Source organism: Gymnodraco acuticeps, unplaced genomic scaffold, assembly GCF_902827175.1.
Source record: "Gymnodraco acuticeps unplaced genomic scaffold, fGymAcu1.1, whole genome shotgun sequence".
NCBI classification, from domain to species: Eukaryota; Metazoa; Chordata; class Actinopteri; order Perciformes; family Bathydraconidae; genus Gymnodraco; species Gymnodraco acuticeps.
This window is the reverse complement of record NW_022991487.1, coordinates 568,984-589,683: the sequence shown is the minus strand read 5'-3', so window position 1 is coordinate 589,683 and position 20,700 is coordinate 568,984. Positions and strand designations below refer to the sequence as shown.

The 20,700-nt window shown below is 41.1% G+C and overlaps 2 protein-coding genes across 2 annotated transcripts; one reads left to right on the top strand and one right to left on the bottom strand.

The window, feature by feature from the left end:
* Positions 1-10,142: 10,142 nt before the first annotated feature.
* Positions 10,143-17,044, bottom strand: LOC117533104 (surfeit locus protein 1). Its single transcript, XM_034196738.1, has 9 exons — positions 16,884-17,044; positions 16,696-16,762; positions 15,897-16,024; positions 15,710-15,792; positions 14,942-15,133; positions 14,784-14,856; positions 10,676-10,838; positions 10,436-10,517; positions 10,143-10,355 (listed from the first exon to the last, which is right to left on the bottom strand). The coding sequence occupies exons 1-9, from the start codon at positions 16,944-16,946 to the stop codon at positions 10,295-10,297; spliced, it is 912 nt and encodes a 303-aa protein (XP_034052629.1). The 5' UTR covers positions 16,947-17,044; the 3' UTR covers positions 10,143-10,294.
* A 7-nt stretch (positions 17,045-17,051) lies between these two features.
* Positions 17,052-20,513, top strand: surf6 (surfeit 6). The gene is made up of 4 exons (XM_034196737.1): positions 17,052-17,273; positions 18,208-18,390; positions 18,470-18,552; positions 19,653-20,513. The coding sequence occupies exons 1-4, from the start codon at positions 17,180-17,182 to the stop codon at positions 20,331-20,333; spliced, it is 1,041 nt and encodes a 346-aa protein (XP_034052628.1). The 5' UTR covers positions 17,052-17,179; the 3' UTR covers positions 20,334-20,513.
* Positions 20,514-20,700: the final 187 nt, after the last annotated feature.

The following is a 20,700-nucleotide window of genomic DNA, read 5'->3' as shown; positions in this document are numbered from 1 at the left end:
TGTGTTAAACATACTTGTCTTGAGACAAAATGTATATAAAGTTGTAGAAAAAGTGGTTTCAAAATATTATTTAAATTATCAAATAGCTCTCGAACATCCCCTAAGATGGCATTTTTCTCTTGTCCCAGCTTCTTGGTGACCAACTTGCATGTCATATATAACGTTTAAAATAGGGATTTTATTTACTTTTTTTGGTATTATTCTATTGATATATGTCTCTTGTTATGGTAAAATCAATTTGTTAAATCATAAACACATTTTAAATAACAGTAATTTTGCACAGAAGGTGTGTCCCTCAACATGCGTTCAACCCTGTTACCCAAACCTTTTTAGATTGGCACAGGAAGTGAACAAACTGTAAATCAGATGACACAGTGGAAGTGACATCAGCAAGCCATGTGCTAGTGCCATGGGTAGACCACAACTAAGTCCTCTCTTTTATTTTTCGTATTTTTACAATCTTTTCAGTCTTAAAAGAGTGTGGCACTCTGACCCACTCAACCCTGTTACTGATATTATCAGAATAAAGCATATTCATTTCAAAGTTATCTTTCTTGCATTAGATATCCAAGTTTGTCCTTGCCTTGAAAGGATGTAGCATGACATGCTACATCTAGCAATACTTCCTGAGGTTAAAGCTCAAATTAGCATTGATTTTCAACCCTGTTACTATAATTAGAGTAACAGGGGTAATTCTTCATTGGAATATATACATGTGATGCCTAGCTGGGCAAAACCCTTTTTTTGATGGTTTATTATCTGTTTTTCCTGAATACATAAAAAAAAATTATAAAATAAAAGGTTCATTTTTCAAAAATGTTGGTGTCTAAATTGTCCTCCAATTCTGGAATGACCCTTCTGTCGCCCGGGTCTGGGGCCTCATTCATAACGCCGTGCGTATGATTCACGTGGGAAGGTTGCTTACGTAGTAGAAATCCAAAAAATAGCTACAGAAATGTTCCGACTTTTTCCGATTCAGCAAACATTGCGCACCGGCGAGGAAAGTGCGTACAGCACTTCCTACGCCGGTTTCCCTTTATAAATCACAACCGACTCGAAATGCGGTGCAGCTTTTGTGGGCTTCACGTAACGCCCAGATTTGCCTATAAATAGAGAGGCGAAGTCCCTCCCCTTCCGGGAGCCTCCATGGGACCCCGGAAGCGGGAAATTATACATTGAAGTCAATGGAGTGGGAAAGGTTATCTTTTGATCCCGTTTGAATTGTGCCACGAATGACACATATGATGTTTGTCAATTTTTAAAAGAACATTTTGCAAGTCAAAAAAATAAAAATGTGTCGTAAAACTGTGAAGTTACACATTTTTTCGTGTGAAACCGCTCAGTGAACTACAGGTCTCTGGTCTTGCATAGGGGTGGGCGATACCACAAAATCTGGATTCGATCCGATACCAAGTATTTCAGGGCCAGTATCGCCGATACCGATATCGATACCGATACTTTTTTTAATGAAAAGCGTCTTATGTACTTTCATATAGGGGAGAGCTGCATGACATGATTTTTGAGCTGAAATCATCATAAATAGACTAAATCTGAATTCATTTTCATGAATAAAGACAGGACAGTTTTTATAGACAAATACACGTTTTTCTTTTGCAAATTGAAAGTGCAAACATGAAAAATAACAATACAAAGTGGCCAAAGTAGCGAACTGTCTTCTTGCACACATCACAGTTCGCTAAGTTTTAATTGCCAGTTGTGAAATTGCTCCACACAACGCTGCTCTTTCTCTCAGCCATCATGCGCGTGTGTGTGTTGCACTCGCGAGTCGCTGGCTGCTGCTGTCCTGCCCTGCTGGCTGCTGTCAGTCAGCTTGATAATCGGCGTTCAGACAGGGAGCCTCGAGGAGAAGAGGACAGCAGTGGAGAGAGAAGAAAAGAGCATATAGGCTACTTGTGTTCGTCTGCACATAGTTTTAGGAGACGAGAAAAAAAGTATAACAGTATCGATCCTATTGGCTCTAGTATCGATATTTTGAAACGTAACGTAATATCGGAAGTATCGATATTTTGGGATCGATCCGCCCACCCCTAGTCTTGCACAATACGCGTCACCATCACAAAGACGGCCGTCACGTTAGCAAATTTCACCTGTTTCTTTCAGAATGAGGCGAAAAGTATAAAACGAGGTGAACATCACTACAAGTCTGGGCATGTTGAGAGCTGTACATACACGAAAGGGGAGTTAGTCGGTTCTGTAAGAGCCAGCATGCGGGACCGGTGAGTAATATGAGTGCAATGTGTAACGTTAATGTCAGCTAGCTAACATTAGCTAACAAGGTACACTAACGTGTTTTGTTTTAGTAACTAGTTTTCTCCTTAAGAAATTCGTGGTCTCTGTGTATGCTGTGGATAACATTAGTGTTCACAAGAACAAGGTACACTCCCGTGTTTTGTTTTAGTTGCTCTTCAGATTGAAGCGGCCAGTTTTATATCTATTATACTGTATGTGTGATCTCCTTTTTCTCGTTGTGTCATTTGACTTTATTTGCTGTGTGTAGATTCAAGGATTTTGGTTATCTAGGCACAGCTGTGTGTGACTCCCTCTGGTACACTGGTATGTGTTTTCCTAATGTAGAGAGCATTGATTAATTAATAAACTACACACTGAGTCTAGATCCTGACCAAATCCTTTTTTATTGTTGATCAAATGTTTAAAAAAAATGTATTCATACACATTTAGAAAAATACAATGTACAATCACAACCAATACAGCACAAATTACAAAAAATACAGAAAAAACAAACAATAACAACAATCAGACAAGAGGACAAAACTATGGAAAAATAAACCCTCCCACCCCCAGATCCGGACCATCCTTGTATTATTGCTCATTCAATCTATTATAGCATGCTAACAAATGGTACTTGCTTTATTTTTACAGATCTGCATGGGAGACGATGGCGCGATGCAGAGATACATCGATACATCGCCAACTGTCAACTGGGGGGTTGTAAACGAGGCCAAAGGGGTGAAGGCTTTTGTGCAGGCCTATCGGGTGACAGTGTTCGAGTCTGGTCTCTTTGTGAGTGAGTCAGGTGTTTTGGGAGCATCACGCGATGGACTTGTGCAGCCATCTGCCCTGCTGGAGGTGAAGTGTCCACACAGCCAGAGGAACATGACCATCGCGGAGGCAGTCCAGTTACCATCCTTCTGTCTCCGTGAGGAGGGTGGGTCATATATTCTCAAGGAGAATCACCATACTGGTACCAGGTCCAAGGGCAGCTGCACATCACAGACCGGAGTCTCTGCTACTTTGTTGTGTGGACCACGAAGGAGTCGATCATCATCCTCATCCCCAAAGACCCTGCATGGCATGGAAATCTCCTCCTCCTGGAACAATTCTACACCCAGCATATGCTCCCTGTGTTGGCCAGTAGAGAGGAGGACATTTCAATAAACATACTCTTAACACCCTCGGACTCTGTGTTGTGTTTCGTATGTGTGATGGGGTGTTATGCAGGGGGGAGGAAAACAGGACACAGCAGATTGGGATTGTGGTGGAGATGCTGAGCAGTTATTTAATTGTTGCATGTAATTATTATTATACTGCGTGCTTCTGAGTTATTCCATCTTTTGCTGTAACATGGATCTGTATGTATATTTACTTGTTATCTACCACACTTCCTTCTACATCATACACCATCATTATACATGATGGTGTATATAGGATATATATATTTGTATACATATCTGTAAATTGTATAATTGTATTTAAATGTCTTTTTGATCTCTCTGTCTATAAACACAAACTGAGTAAGATTGACAATAAAGTTGACTTTGAAAAATATATATATTCTTTATGAAAATAGTTGACTGTTGGAGAAATGAATCCAAATGAAACGTTGGACTGAACTACAACTACGCCTTTAAATCTCTACGGACTGTTTTTCAGTGGGATGGCAATTTCCTATCTTTAAACATGTATTAGTTTTTTCTCAGAACAGATTTGATTTTCTGAAGTTAATTTAACTTTGCCGACCATGTAAGGTCATTATTAAAAGGTACAATCAATTTGTTTAGGGTTGACTAAAATAATGAAAAACATTTCATTTGGATAATTTACTGACAGAATAAGAAACTCAATGATGCTCTACTCACCGGTTCCCTTTTTATAAAGTGAAACAGTTGAAACGATAGATTTTAGTAAACTTAAAAACAACCTTCTCCAAAAGCTATCAAGGAATATACCGAATACTTGCTTTAGAACTTTATTACATATTTGTATATAGTTTGAATGATCCATAATTGACAGAAGCTTGTGTTTACACTGACCTGTTACTCATATATTAATGTCTTTGTAACTTCAGTAAACCACTACCTCACTCATTTCTTTCATTCATCACGGTTCAGTAAACTAAGTGATCCATGAACCAGTTTAATCCTTATAATAACGTAGGATGGCAACTCTTTGAAAATGTAGGTGGCTCTTAAAAGAGCCGTTGTGTTTGGGTGTGCTGGTCTCAGGTCAGTCTAAGCCTTCTCTCCACGGATGCGGCGGGCCAGCTGGATGTCCTTGGGCATGATGGTGACCCTCTTTGCTTGGTTCATCTTACTGGGGGGCAGCTACATGGATGTCGGTGCAGTCCACAATTATTGTGCAGTTGAAGGCAGAATTAATTTATTATTGACTCTGAATGAAGCACAACTTCATGTCATACAATACATTGACTTTATTTGTAATTGTGTAAAAAAATATGAGCATTGATTAGCAAGCAGGACCTGCAGGAACAGAGAATGGTGATGGATGGAGCTGGGAAGAGAGAAGAATAAAGAAAACAGATCAACTTTATTATCGGATATTAAAAATTCAATTTCAAAACAAGTTGCCGCTCCTATAGTTTTCTAGTATGTAAAGATGATTTCACATGACCTATGCAAAATATCACACTCAATACATGTGTGTCTCTGGGGGGTGCATTGTGCCTTTGATGTATATAAATAATATACCATAATCAAATACTATTACGTACAGTGGAAATCAGGTTGCCAGAGCAGGTCAGTGTGCATGTTCCTCAACGTCTCAGCAGTTACAGGTGAGGTAAAGAAAATAAAAGAGAAAAAGGTCAGTAACAACACTTAGTTTAAAGTAACAACACTTTGAAACACTTTGAATAATTATCTCTAACAATTTTCTCTCAATAAGCACACAACGACTGTCTTTCCAACAAACAGATTGACTCACCCTCACTGTCATCACAATGAAACACGTCCAGAAGAATGTCATGCAAAGCTCCCTGCCTGCCTTCGACTCTCCCTGAACTGCTTCCTTAGCACCCGGTGGAGGGCGCAGTAGGCTACTCTTCAAATGTTTCACGAAATACTTACCATCATGACTACTCTTACTGTTTAACATTTTGGTTTACTTCATGTAATAAAATAATAACTTCATGGTAAGGCTACTAAAAATGACAAGGCTAAGTAATGTAATGCTAACTAACGTGCTCGCTACTCGTCGCTACTAGCTAGGTAGCTAACTTGACTATGTTCCATGCACAACATGTATATTACCTATGATATTACCTGATATGTCTGATCCAGCGACTCCTGGTCCTTTCATCAGACGGGAAGCGATAGAACGAGCAAGTGGTATGATCACTTTTGTGATTACAACCTGGTACAAAGCACACAGGCATCTTGTAAAAGTGAACCAACCACTTGGAGCATTATCGCCTGTGACATCACTTACGCGACCCAGAATGGGATTTGGGATTTGTAGTCGCGTATTTTTCATAGTCTTATATTTCAACAGTTTTACGACAACATTTGACTTTTTTGACATGGAAATGATTGTTTAAGATTGACAAACATCATATGTGTAGTTCGTGGCACAATTCAAACGGGATCAAAAGATACGTTTTCTCTCTCCATTGAATTCAATGTATAATTGTTCGCTTCCGGGGTCCCATGGACCGGAAGTAGATGGGCGTGACTTCGCCTCTCTATAGTCAAAGAAACGCCCATTCATTCATTCATTTTGACTGACTTTATGAAGAAGATAGCAGGAAATGACGACAGAACAGCTCGTCTCAAAAAGACATCTCACACCGTGTCAGATGTTGGTTATTTTGGGGAGGAGGAGATAAATCATATTGTCTGGTGGATGCAGTTTGAACCAGAGTAGCAGCATGGAGGTCGAATCGTCACCAAAATAAATAAATAAATGGCCCGAAAAAGGTTAATGACAAAAACAATACACATAGCCTTCCTCAGACAGTGTGTTTGTGCCGGGGACAGGAGACACCCCCTTGATGAGAAACTGTAAGAAGTGAACGGGGAATCCCCCCGGTGTGGAGTCATGACGACTGGATCTGAATTATGTTTTTGTATTTGGTGGTTTGTGTCCCAGCTGTCGATCAGCTGTGCGCAGCGTCTCCACTGCAGCCTGTGCGTCTCAAAAGAGCCGCAAAACATATTTCATAGTTTTTTATTGTTATATCAGACAAAAACTACAGTTTTTTTGCATTTATTACATGATATAAAACTGTTAACCTCTAATAAGAAACAAAGAACTCCTATAAGGAGAATTACAAATAATACACAGGCCTACTTTAAAATAAATTAAACACAGCACTTGGGGAGTCCTCTGCACATTTGAAGGAAACATTTTTTATTAAAATGGGCCTACTTTGAAATAAATAAAACATATAGCTGCACCCTAAAAATAGTTAAAGGTAGGGTAGGTAAGAATGGAGAAACCAGCTCGAGTGCGCTAGAATTGGAAAGTACACAACCGGAAAAAATATGCCTCTTCCTTCAGACTTTCTCACAGAGTCCCTCCTCCAACACACACGAACGCGCACATGACCAATGAGGGCACGAGATAAATGTGTGCACAGATGGAAGGCTGACAGGCAGGTAGGCCATCCAGTTATTTTTAGCCGGGCCGGCTCAGATGATTGGTCGTGCTTTTTACAGCGCTACGGCTTCCAGAGATTAATTTTTGTATGTATTTATTGTCAAAGCATTTAATATATTCATTGCTATCGGGACGTTAAGAGCATTCCATGGAATATAACAAAAAGTGTTTTCTGAAATAAATGACCCCATTGAATTATGTCTGAAGATCGTCAGCTGTCTTCCTCTCCCTTGTTGTTCCTCGATACGTAAAGGCTGCACCACCGTTGACAACTTCTCTCTACATATCAAACATAGCGGTAAACCAGCATCGTTTGCTGTGAAAGCATATAACTCTGTCCACACAGAATTAAACCCTGTGTTCCTCCGGTACTTTTCTTTGATGTATCCATAGTTCGCTCATCGAGCCGGGGGTCAGGTTATTCGCCTCCAAGAAAAGACGCTCGCGCGGGACCGTAGCAGGATGTGACGCATATTTTAGTTGACCTAATTAAAACCGTTTTGTTTTTTATTTATGTGTCACAGTATCACCTCAAAATACAAGATACGAAACATTTTCAACCATGCAACAAAATATAAATAGTCCTACAAATACTTTAATTTTATTTCCTTCTTATTTTTGTCTAAGCTCAAGGGAGCCAGAACAGAGGGTTTAAAGGGCCGCATGCGGCCCGTGGGCCGCGGGTTCCCGACCCCTGACCTATAGGAATGCAAAACGGCGTCAGTTAAGACGTAATTATGTCCTTCTGCTTGCCGCATCATTTATGAGAAAACATTTCATAACATTAACACAACATATTCAAGGTGGTTTTCAATAACATATCCGTATTTATTTATTTATCCAAGTTATGTTTTTGTGTGCACTGAGGAGTCGCAAACAGGCGTTTGTTTAATCATTTTAAGATTGGCTTTAATCAATGTTTGAAAATGAATTCTTCATATGATAAATGAGAGGTAACATTTTATTTATGGTATTATTTCCACATATTTCTCTCCATTCTTCCTTCTGCCAACGGTATCGCAGTTTCTCGTCTCTCCCGTTTTTGTGCTTAGTGCGTACGCATGGGTTAGAGTTTGCGTGGAGGACCGCACATTTTCCCGTCAAGTTAGTATTTTATAAATCGCAAACATTGCGTAGAAACAGGCGTACGCCATCTTTTGAGCGTATATCCCTTTATAAATAAGGCCCCTGGTCCGTCGAGACCCTCTGCTTTCACTGCCACCCTTCTGGCAGCGCACCCGACCCCATCGCTGTTTCCCGTAGGTGGTGGGCCCGCGGGACGGAGAAGCGGAGGTGTTGCCCCAGGGTCGGCTCTAGAACAAATCGAATGGGGGGACAATCATTTACCAAGGGGGGGGCACACACTGCCGTCAACAACCAACACACAAACACCAACGTAACTTCTAAAAACATGCTGTAAAGTCTATTGTCTTTCACACACATTGCAAGGGTAGTGCTATTGTATAGCGCACCTATGACTTGTGCAGACATGCACGGTTGTGGCACGACCACCAAAACAGAAATATATGGACATAGGCCACCATATAAAAAGTGTGCAAATGTATTTAGTATCCTATCCATGTGAACATGTTTTAGATGGGGGTGGACCTAACCTCCTCTAGGAGGGTCTGGGAACATTATTTTTTTAAATATTGAAGTTAAATGCATCAATGTGGTGCACTTTGAGAGCAAAATGAAGAGATCTATGGTTAGCCTACATCTCTCAGCATCCATATGAAACACAACTGTAAACAGATTTACTTTTTCTTTATGGATATTTTACTAATCACTCCCCTTTTAAACTGTATTTTTGTGTTACTGTCCTATAGTATTTCATACCGGTTTTTCATTTATTCTCTTATTCTTTAATAACTATAATGATCATATAAAGGTATTCCCCGCAAATACTTGTTTACATAAATGGTGACCAAACAGTTTGAGACCCACTGAGATAAGTTAACCTACACTAAAGTTAACTATCTAAACACTGAGAGAGTCCTTACCTCACTGAGCTGACGTTATAAGAGCCTCTCAGTCTGACAGGAGAGGACTCTCCTCCACCTTGGTGTAGAAACAGCCCTTTATATCCGTTAGCATAGTTAGCGAACCAGATGCTAACAACAACATTTCACGTTACCGCTCGCGCGCTCACAAAATGCGATCGTGCCACACACACAGAGAGCCGAGCTTGAATGAAACACAGAGACCCAGAAGTAGGCTACTTGTACTGTACTGTATATCATATTATTTTCGATGGCTTTACTGTATAATCAGTGTAACAGATGAACAGATCGCCACTGGGCTTTCATCTAAACACACAGCCACTGACGTAATGATAACAAAACAAAGGTCGGGGGTCATTGGTCAAGCAACACACCAATCAGAGAGCAGCAGTGAGCACACCTCAGGCTGTGTTTTATATTTGTATTATTTATTTCTAATGTATTTCACACAATTTTTTTTTAGTGGAAACGTTTTCACTTATATGATTTATAAAAAAAAAAACGGCAAAGTGGCAAGACTTGCCCACCCTGCGTTGGGGGGGGGCACAGTGACTCATTTGGGGGGGCATGGCCCGCGAATGACCCCCCATGACGCCGACCCTGTGTTGCCCACGTTGCCTTTTCGGGCTGTGCCCGGCCGGGCTCCGTGGCAAGTCCGGTCGCTGACGAGTCTCCGGGTATCCTCACTTCTTGGTTTTTCTTTCATGAGGTATTTTGAATGTCGGGTAGTAATACATTTATTTATTTTCTTCTCAGAGTGTACCAGAATACGTAGTTTATATGTTAGTATTTCTAAAAATCTCCTGGGTTTTCAGCATGTGTGCCTTTTTATGTTATACAGTTCAGCTTTGATTCCATCATCTCATTAAACCTTTTTTAAAGTTCTGTGAAGGGATATAAGGGATATATGCACTGTATTTCACTTTCATTCATATTTTTTGCTGAAAAGCGTATATATTACAGTAAAATTTTTGTTGAATAGATTTGAGTGGTTCGAAATTTCGGGTCGCGATTTATTGACAAAGGAAAAATTGGGTCCCGAGGCCTGACCAGTTGAGAACCACTGCTCTAAGATGTCCACATTAGGTCTGTTGAATGTGAGGCCACCAGCTGCTTCCTATTTGTCGTCGGATTTGTGAATATCATCTCTCCTGTTAACTTTAAAACTACTGCAGAAAATGTGTTCTATTTTAAGGAATATTAAACTTTGAGTGTCTCCATCAGTTAATGAAAACAAGTTGTTAACATGAAGAATGCAAGAGATCACTTAGATTTGAATTTATTCTTTTATACTCGTTTCAGGAGAATAATACACAACTATTTACAAATCCATCAGCGAGTCTATGCAGTGGGCTTCAGCTGATACAGTACACATCAAGTACATCAGAAATGTGCTTTGCAATCACTGCATTTAATCACAGTTTCTTAATGAACTTTGCAAACCACATGTAGGAGGTCGCTGCACACAAGCCGTACCTAAGAGGAGAAATAGACCAAACTCAGTAAACAGGATTATTTACAGTACAGTAGCTTTAGAGACAGGATTTAGGACCTACCATGTTACCATGTACTGCATGTGTTCGTTCCTCAGTGTAATTCTGGTCTGTCCTCCTATTGGTCCACCAGGTATAGTGCTCTCTGCATGATAAATGAATAATTACATTTATTTAAGCAAGCAGGTTTAAAAAATCTCTATTCTGTGGTATAACAACGTCCAAGTTAATAACCACCCGTATATTTAATATTATCTAATTGAGTCAAAGTGCATCCTGGTCTTTGTAGTTCTAACTTCTTACCGAAGGATGCATCGATGAAGACGGGCTCGGCCCCGGTGACCCCGCCCATGGCCTCCAGGTCGCGGTAGTGCCATTGGTTCCTCTGCACGTCGTTGCTCGGTACGAAGCGTTTACGAATCTCCGTCAGCCTCACGACACCGACCACCTCCACCTCCCCCTCCACCTGCACAGAACAGTCATTACATTCTGTTTTAATAAGTTAAACGCCACAAATGTAAGTATATCAAATGTGAGGTTGGTTTTAAATCTCATCACTACTATTACTTGTACTGTGAATCAATTACGGCACTAACCTCGCAGATAATGAAATACTCCGCAAACGCCGTCCTCCACACAGAGGCTCTGGCCATACGTTTTTATTTCATTCCACGTCTCCACACTCTATCCCGTCCATTCGGTCCTGTCACATGCCCACACTACGCCATCACAACAAACAACACGTGAATCTGACCAATCTCCTTCCACTCCCCCGGTCCACACAACCCCCCCCAATGCAATGTCACCTCAGAGCAGCCCTGCTCAACACACGCTCCATCCGCAATAAAAGCCACATTCTGAATGAATTCATTAAAGACAATAACCTGGACTTTCTGTATCTGACCGAAACATGGCAAAAACCCCTGGACTATTTTTCTTTAAATCAAATCACCCCAGCAGGATTCACATACATTGACAAACCTCGCCCACAAGGGTGGGGTGGTGGTATAGCTGCAATTATCAGAAAGGAAATAAAAGCTACCATAATCCCCGTCCCTGATGTTTCTTAATTTGAACACCTGATCTTCAAACTCTCTGGTCCCACTCCCCTGGTCACAGCCATCATCTACCGTCCCCCGAAGCCAAACCCCTCCTTTCTCTCCGACCTCTCTGACATTGTCACTCAGCTTTCTGCCATATCCCCATCTGTTCTCCTCTTAGGTGATTTTAACATTCATGTTGACGACCCGACCTGCAAATATGCCTCTGAATTTAAGGAAACCCTTCACTGCTGCAACTTCTCTCAACACATAAACTTCCCAACACACAGCCGTGGTTACATCCTGGACTTGGTCTGCTCCACTGGTCTCACCATCCATCATCTGTCCAGCCTCAATCTCCACATCTCTGATCACCTGGCCATCATCATGGACATCAACATCCCCATCCCCGCCCAAAAATGCACAATAACCTACAGAAATCTCAAATCCATCTCACCTTCAGCAATCACTGCCTCCATTACCTGCAAGATGTCTGTCTCCCCCCCCCCCACTTTCTGAAAACCCATCTGAACTTGTGGACTATTATAACAGCACCCTCTCCCTCTGTCTCAATGATCTGGCCCCCACAAAAACAAAAAATGTCTCTTTCATACACTCCGCCCCCTGGTATACCCCCGAACTCCGCCAAATGAAATCAAGGAAACGTCAACTTGAACGCCAACACAAGAAAACCACACTAACAGTCCATCTTCAAATCTACAAAGACTATCTCCAGCAGTACAGTAACGCACTCGGGGCAGCCCAGTCTAATTACTACTCACAACTCATTCAGTCTGGCTCCAGCAACCCCAAGCGTCTCTTCTCCACCATCAGCAAACTTCTCAAACCCTGTGACAACGCCACCTCATCCTTCACCACCGAACAGTGCAACTCCTTCCTCTCGTTTTTCCAAACCAAAATCAGCAACATTTACAGCAATCTGACACCCTCATCAGCACCCCCCACCTCCCCTCCTGGCTCCCCCCCCTTCACCTCACAGCCCCTGTCCCACTTCTCCCCTGTGACCCCCATGCAACTGTCCGACTTCATGACTGGAATTAACTCCACCTGCACACTTGACCCAATGCCCTCCAAATGTGTTAAAGAGAGCCTCCCTGCCATCTCCCAACTCATCGCCACCATCATTAACTCCTCCCTCAGATCTGGATCAGTTCCCAGCTCTCTCAAACTGGCTGCTGTCACACCCATTCTCAAAAGACCTGGACTCACACCTGACATCATGTCCAACTTCCGGCCCATCTCAAATCTCCCCTTTCTGTAAAAAATACTTGAACGTGTCGTTGCCTCACAACTTAAAGCCCACCTCAGCTCCAATGATCTCTTTGAGCCATTTCAATCCGGTTTCCGATCAAAACACAGCACAGAAACAGCTCTTCTGAAAATCACAAACGACCTCCTCCTCTCCTCTGACTCCAGCAACCTGAACATCCTCATCCTCCTCGACCTCAGCGCAGCATTCGACACCATCAACCACACCATCCTGCTGTCCCTCCTCGAATCATCACTCAACATCACTGACACTGCACTCTCCTGGCTGAAATCCTACCTCACCGACAGACATCAGTTTATCAACATCAACAACTGCACCTCCTCCACTGCTCCTCTGTCCCAAGGCGTCCCCCAGGGTTCGGTGCTTGGCCCCCTCCTCTTCATCCTCTACATGCTCCCCCTTGGCAAAATAATTTGCCGCCACAACCTTCAATTTCACTGCTACGCCGATGACATCCAACTTTATATCTCAACAAAAACCATCACCCCCACAACACACTCCACTCTCACCAACTGTCTCTCAGAAATAAAAGCATGGATGCAAACAAACTATCTCCAACTGAACAGTGCCAAATCAGACATCATCATCATCGGCCCCCATCCCGTACCAAATCCATCCAGAATTTCAACTTCACCATTGACAGTCACACTCTATATCCCCCCCTCACATCCGCAACCTCGGAGTCATCTTCGACAGTCAGCTCAAATTCAACCACCACATAAATCACATCACCAGGACCGCCTTTTTCCACCTCAAAAACATTGCCCGTCTCCGCCCATCACTCTCCTCCTCTGCTGCTGAAACCCTGATTCATGCATTCATCACTTCACGACTCGACTACTGCAATAGCATCCTCTACGGCATACCATCAAACCTCCTCAATAAACTCCAACATATCCAGAACTCTGCTGCCCGCCTCCTCACCCACACCCGCTCCCGAGACCACATCACTCCCTTCCTCCAGAACCTCCACTGGCTCCCCGTCTGTCAAAGAATCAACTTCAAAGTCCTCCTGATTACTCACAAAGCCCTCAACAATCAGGCCCCCCCCTACCTCACAGACCTGCTGCACCACCACACCCCTTCCCGCTGCCTCCACTCATCAGAAGCCAACCTCCTATCCATCCCCACCCGCACCAATCACCGGACCTGGGGGAACAGAGCCTTCTCCGTCGCTGCCCCCTCCCTCTGGAACTCACTCCCACAACCCATCAGAAACCGCACTGACCTCACCACCTTCAAAAAAACGTACAAAAACTCACCTCTTCAATCTGGCTTTTAATGTGTGATTGTTTTTGTATCATTTGACTTTAACTATATATTTATTTGTTGTTCTTTTCTTTTCTTTTCTCTTCACTATATCTGTAAAGCGTCTTTGAGCACCTGTAAAAGCGCTAACAAATTAAATCTATTATTATTATTATTATTAACCAATTGTCTTGCTACAGAAGAGAGCTATGTGAATTTATTGACTCCACTTCGAGCAATACAATTACTATCAAAGCACTTATATACTAATAAAGGACTGGCTTATCTAAAGCCAGTTGAGTAGCACTTGAAATGTTTTGGCTCGAAGAAAACTTAAAGAATTATATGATTCTGTTTTCTTCATGTTTGTATCTTCCTGGTCGAATGCACTTATTGTAAGTCGCTTTGGATAAAAGCGTCAGCTAAATGCAATGTAATGTTTGAAACTAGAATAAATGAACCTTTAAAAAAAGCCTTAATAGGTATTAAAATGTGCTTAATCAAATTCCAAATGTAAAAAAATACTAAAACAAGGGAGGTAGGATTTTATCACTATTATCATATGACTATTTGAATATTTTAGAAGTAGTTGGAAATGTCTTTTTTTTATTATTATAAATTAACCTGCTCCATGCAGATCTGGGTAGATGTTAAATGTAATTTCAGCTTGCATTAAAAAACGATTCAAGTAGTACTCTCTGGCTGCAGAGGAAACTGCACAAAAAGACAAAACCTCCTAAAGTATTGTCACCTGAGATGGCATTGGTTGGGGACTACAGGTTTGAAAATGATGGAGTAGGTTAAATCATGTAAAATCATGTGAAGCCCTCACCTGGCCCTTCATCCTGCTCTCTGGTCTGATCTTCCTCTTCGGCACGTAGCCTCTGTTCACCAGGATGGTGATGCTGCAGGAGAATGGAGCAGTGAGTGTTGGATTTAAGACTATGCAGTTATTATTTTCCCTTCACGGTGTTTTATGTGTTGTCTTACCCGAGGTCGGTGCAGTAGAAGGGGGTGACCACATTAGCACCGGTCTCTCCACTGGAGGACAGCGTGCCCGCCTCCCGGGCCTCCTTCTCGGGGTCCACAGGGGAACGGGGGAGGACGTACAGCTCCTGGGAGTGGTCGAACTGTCCTCGCACTTTCACCCGTCTGTACTCCAGGCTCTGCAGCTCATGAGGACTAAGACCCAGGGAGGAAAAATACTAAGAGTAAACTTTATACAGGTATATAGTAAGAATTCGAAGAAGAAGGACATGTCGTACCCTCAGTTATAAGAGGAGGGATTGTAGTTATTTGTTAAGTTATTAAAGTGCTGTTCAGGGGTTTAGTCCCTGCTGTGGCAGACACAGGTTTGAATCCTCCATGCAGCCCATTAACACATTTTATCACCACTCACATACATCTCCCTGATTAAGGCTTCAATTGGCCAGAAAATGGTTTAAAGTGCATTTTATCAAGGAACAAACACAAGTAATGTTGTTCACAGTATCACAATTGGAGATGTGTGCTTTTGAAATCACTTTTTCTATAAAATAATGTTGTGTTCTTGCCACTCGCAATGAGGAAAAATGGATTCTTCTGTTAGTGTTTGGATTGATTATGCTCTTTATAGTCTGAGTGCTTACATTGTTCTGAATTGTAAAAGGTGGTTATACTGAAAAACAAAACAAAAAAAGAAAAACTGTCCAGATCAAAGTAAAAGTATGGATTTAGAAACTAATAGTGTGTGGGTGTTTGCCTCTAACATGATCTTACTCCAGAGGTAGAGGGATGGGCTCAGCAGTCGTGAGTCGGTTCAGCTCAGCGATCAGCTGCATCTTCCACTGACGCCGTTTCACCTTCACAGAAACACAAATATCAGAGTCCATCCAACGACAGCAAACCGAAGATACATCAGCATTATTTTAAACAGTGCTGACACAAAATAAATAAAAAGACAGACCTGCCATGTACCAAGGCCGAAGGTGGTGGCAGGGATGAGCAGCAGGAGCCACTTGAGTAAGGAGTCTTCTCCTCTCTGAGCCTCGGCTGCTGTGGAGGACGACTGGCGCCCAAAAGTGATCAGCCTGCCTGTTCACAACATGCAGGACAGGAAGTGAAGAAGGTAAAGCATATGTGTAAAACATTTACTCTCAAAGAATATAGGGATACGCTTTGCTCACAAATATAAAAAGAGACGTACCATCAGGAGGTTATTCACTTTAAGCATTAGAATCCAAACTTATCGTCTACACCTTTTATTTTACCGGCTCTCAGTTTACTTACACATCAATACAAATCCAGCTTTAGACAAGGAGAAAAAAAGCTGAACAAAAAAGTAAACCAAGACATTGTACAAAATTGTTTCAATCTTTATGTATGACTCATATTTTATTATTTTATTCATTTATTGTATGATTTTTTCTTTGCTTTGTCTAGATTAGTATTATACATTTTATGTCTTTAAATGTGTGCAATATTTGTTTTAAGAAACTGGCTTCTAGTAAGATTATCAGAGTCAGGTTTACATAAAAGCTATTCGTTCTGGTATATTGGTACATATGCACTTAGTAGGTATTATAAACAAAAGATTGAAACATAAATATAGAGTAGAATACAAAACAAATTCACAACACAAACATATTGACATTACTGTCACATAATTAGTCATTTAGAGTGGAGATGCTGTGCAGTTTTTTTTTGAAGAAGTAGTTCTGTGCGGAAATGTGCGAAAGTATCCAAATAGTGTTCAAATAAATTACCTTCTGCACGTTTGAAGAGAGGCAGTCTGGGCAGGAGGAGAGTCCTCTTGGTATAAATAACATGTGTCTGAAATAAATAACAACAATCAGAAGAAGAATAAAATCTGCAACCACTGGAAAGTGACATTCACAATAACACAGTGAAGGTTCTTTAAAATGAAAAACTGGCAATTAAACAAATAACTTACCTGGTTCTTCAGGGTCGTTAAGACCCTGTTGGAATAAAGAAGTGCTGATTTTAAAGAAGCCATTCTCAGTAAAATACTAATGCAAATATGTTTTTAAATGGTCCGACTACATAACAGCTATCCTACATAATGATCAGAAGGGGGACCGCTTATGGTGTTACCCTTTCCGGTTTGTGACGCTCCGCCCCGGCGTGTTGACCACATGTTTCAGAAATGTGTTGATATTTTCTGAGAAGAAGCTCTGTTTGTATTCTGTCTGTTTGGATCATCTCAGACAGCTTCACGGTTCTTCCATCATGATGGACCTCGCCGCTAAAGACTCGTACATGCAGAAGTTTGCGAAGAAAGTGTTTTTTCAGCAAGAGCAGGAGCCGAAAAAAAGACCGTTTGGTAACGTTTTACCGTATTTACAAAATAACGTGGATATAATACTTGCCTATAAGTTAACTGTATTTATTATCGGCGGTTTATAGTGTATGTGTTATTGGTGGTAGAAAATGGCTTATAAAGTGTCATTAAACATGCGGTTATTACTGCATGTGACCAGAGGAGGCGCTGCACTGTGTGGAGAACAACGAGTGGAGTTCTATTGTTGAATGCTTATTTATTTTAATCCATAAATGTAATTCTTTTTGATGTTTTTATGAGAGAACAAGCACTCTGCTGCAAATCAGTGGAATAAATAATACAGCAAAAATGCTAATAGTGAGAAAATGACCTTTAGCTTATTGCTTTAATGTTATTAATTTGTTGCAATTCTGTTGACATTGTTTGTCCCTTTTGATTCCATGATGATATTTACAGTCAAGACAATTTAAGTATTTCTACTAAATAAATAGACTACTGTTTTTGAAATGATTATAACATTTTGGTCATTTACCAAGCACAACATTGCATTCTCCTTTCTTTGCTTCATAAATGCATTTATGTTGCTGCTTTCCATTGGTTGTCATGTATTCAGAATATGAATTTAAGGAATTAGTTGTAGTGCACAACTGAAGGCATTTTTTAAACATCATACAAAATCTCTTAGATAATATCATGTAAAATGCTACAGCTAGATTGATGACTTTCTGAAACTAAGTTTCCGCCACTAAATCAGCTGACTTTGATATTTGTCTTTTAGAGAATAGGGAATTAAGATAAATATGATCTATTTCCTTTTGGTTCACAGAAAAGCTTCTGACTTGTTCAGTTTCAGTGCAATGCCTAAGCATGTTGAAGCTCCTAGTCTGTTCATGTAAGAAACTCCAGAGCTGTGGCAGTCCAGCTGACATCATGTTGAATACATGTGATCATTAATGCATGTTTTATCTCTGTGTAGCTCCTTTCAAGGGTAAAAGCGAGACTGGTCCTCCAAAGAAGAAGAAGAGTTTTAAAGATGTGAAGAAGCCTCATCCCAAATCCCCCAAAAAGCCCTCTCCTTCAGCGGCTGCTCAGAAAGGCCCCCCCGCCACAAAACAGCCAAAAACTCAAATAAACGGATCAACAAAACCAGCGCCTAAAGGTACCGCAAGTGAATCCATTACTCTGTTACTTTTTGTTATTTCAAAATTCTTAGTCACCTATTTAGTTTTCTCTTAAAGGAGGAAAGGTACCGTCCAACTTCTCCACCGTCGATGTTTTACGCAAGAGACTTCATGAAAAAATCGAGGAGTCCAGAGGACAGGTATGCAGATTTAAAGAGGATTTATTTATTCAAGATTTGAATGACATTACTCATTAGCATTTATCTAATACAGTGCTTCTCAAAGTGTGGTCCACGGACCACTGGTGGTCCGTGATCACCCCTAGTGGTCCGTGACTATATTGGTAAAATGTCACATTTTAAATAAATAAATAAATGTAAGTTTTCCGCACTCTCGCGGGAATATCTCCGCAATGGAGCGAGCTTAAGTTTCGATTGCATGATATAGCCCAGCGCAACACCTACGTCACACATGTTGCCACCTGTTTGTACCATTTTCATGCGATTTGTAATCTGTTCTAGAAAAACGATGTGTTTTTGGTTATTTGTGGAGTCAGGTGGTCCGTGAGTGTTTTTTTATTGGTTAAGTGGTCCTTGGTGTGAAAAAGTTTGAGAAACACTGATCTAATACGATGTGACTTTAGCTGAGACGGTAAACTCAACTGCAGCCATGGTATTAAAACCTGTAAACAAGGCTATTTACCTAAAAGATGATTATTGAACAGTTGATTCAACGTTTACCGCTCAAACCGATGCTGTTATGTGCCCATCTGGCCAGAGATCTATTCACAATGGGAGCATGTTCCCCTTTTCATCTTCTCACTAGTTTATCGTTGGTGCTGTTCAGTTCAACATGTGGATGACGGAATAAATGATTATATCTTTAACTCAATTGAAAGTAGCAATACTGCTCTGTATAAATATTGTGTCATTTTGCAGGATTTCACTTGTTTAAAAAGCAAAGTGTACTTAAAGTAAAAGTAGTTAAATCCGAATGATTCTTCTCAGACCTATATTCTTATATCATATTATTGGCCTCTTGATTCTAAGTAAGTAGGACTTCCATTTCATGTCTGATAGTTCGTTTTTTAGCACAGTATCATATTTTTGAGGTTTGTCTTAAGTTTTAATGTCAAATCTTAATATGTTAAGTAACTCCAACTATCAGATACACTGTATACAGTAGCAACACATGTAAAAGTAGCTCAAAATGTAATGCAAGTACAGCACTGGACTGAATACTGTGCAACGCTTAAGAGAAATGTCTGTCTGACTAACAAGTTGCACTTTTTTCTTATCAGGGAACCCCGAAGAACGCACTCTCTGAGGCCGTGCTGGCAAAGCGAGCAAAACGAAAGATAGAACGGGAGCGCAAGAAGAGGAAGAGGAAAGAGTTTATCCTGAAGAAGAAACTGGCAGAAGAGAATAGCCAAGAAGCGTCAGTGGAGATCAAGAAAGAACCTGAGCCTGCCCCCGCTGCGAACAAAAGAGATGTAACGGCCCTCGTCTTCAACAAGGTGGAGACGGTAGAGGAGGAGTACGTGGACAAAATACAGAAGAAGAAGCAGAAGAAGCAGAGCGTGAAGGGCCAGATAACTCCCCTGCTGGGGAAAAACTACAAGCAGCTGCTTGGCCGTGTCCAGGCTCAAAAAGCAAAAGTGAGCGAGCTGAGGGAAAAGGACGAGGACAAGGCCAAAGAAATGGAGAACAAGATCAAGTGGACCAACGTGCTCTACAAGGCCGAAGGACTCAAAATTAAGGACGACGAGGACATGCTGCGCTCCTCGCTAAAGAAGAAGGAGAAGAGGGGCGCCAAGATAAAGAAGGACTGGGGCGATCGAAGCGAGAACGTCGTGGGGAAGATGCAGAAGCGGCAGGACAAGAGACGGAAGAACATCCAGAAACAGAAGAAGGCCAAAACAGAGAAGACGAAGGACAGATTGAGGAAGAGAGGCAGGGTGCTGCCGGAGGACTTGAAATGAGCAGCAGCAGCGTGCTGTTTCATCACGACATAGGTTTAAATAAGTACATCTCTTTCTATAGCCGTACGATTTATTGACATGATATACAAATGTATTGTTCCTTCATTCCTGTAAAGGTAATGTGATGTGTGTTGTGGTCAATAAAATGTGATCTTCACAAGATGGACATGAATGAAAACATTTTAGAATTGTTTTTTTCTTGTTGCTCAATATCAAACCTGCTGGTATTTTTTAGTAGCTTGACATTTTGGAAGATGTGGTTTTTTACTTTTATTCAGATGAGAATTTATTCTTCTATCCTCAAAGATCGGTATATATTTTTTGGGAAAAGAAAACTATTATTACTGAAAATAAATCAAAACTGTTC

Excerpts from the sequence above, each read along its gene's own strand:
- LOC117533104 (XM_034196738.1), bottom strand. The coding sequence starts at position 16,946 with ATGGCTTCTTTAAAATCAGCACTTCTTTATTCCAACAGGGTCTTAACG. Across the intron at positions 16,025-16,695 it reads TCTCTTCAAACGTGCAGAAG|GCAGGCTGATCACTTTTGGG; the intron begins GTAATTTATTTG and ends TGTTGTGAACAG. Across the intron at positions 10,356-10,435 it reads ATGCAGTACATGGTAACATG|GTACGGCTTGTGTGCAGCGA; the intron begins GTAGGTCCTAAA and ends TTCTCCTCTTAG.
- surf6 (XM_034196737.1), top strand. The coding sequence starts at position 17,180 with ATGATGGACCTCGCCGCTAAAGACTCGTACATGCAGAAGTTTGCGAAG. Across the intron at positions 18,391-18,469 it reads AACAAAACCAGCGCCTAAAG|GAGGAAAGGTACCGTCCAAC; the intron begins GTACCGCAAGTG and ends TTTCTCTTAAAG. Across the intron at positions 18,553-19,652 it reads TCGAGGAGTCCAGAGGACAG|GGAACCCCGAAGAACGCACT; the intron begins GTATGCAGATTT and ends TTTTCTTATCAG.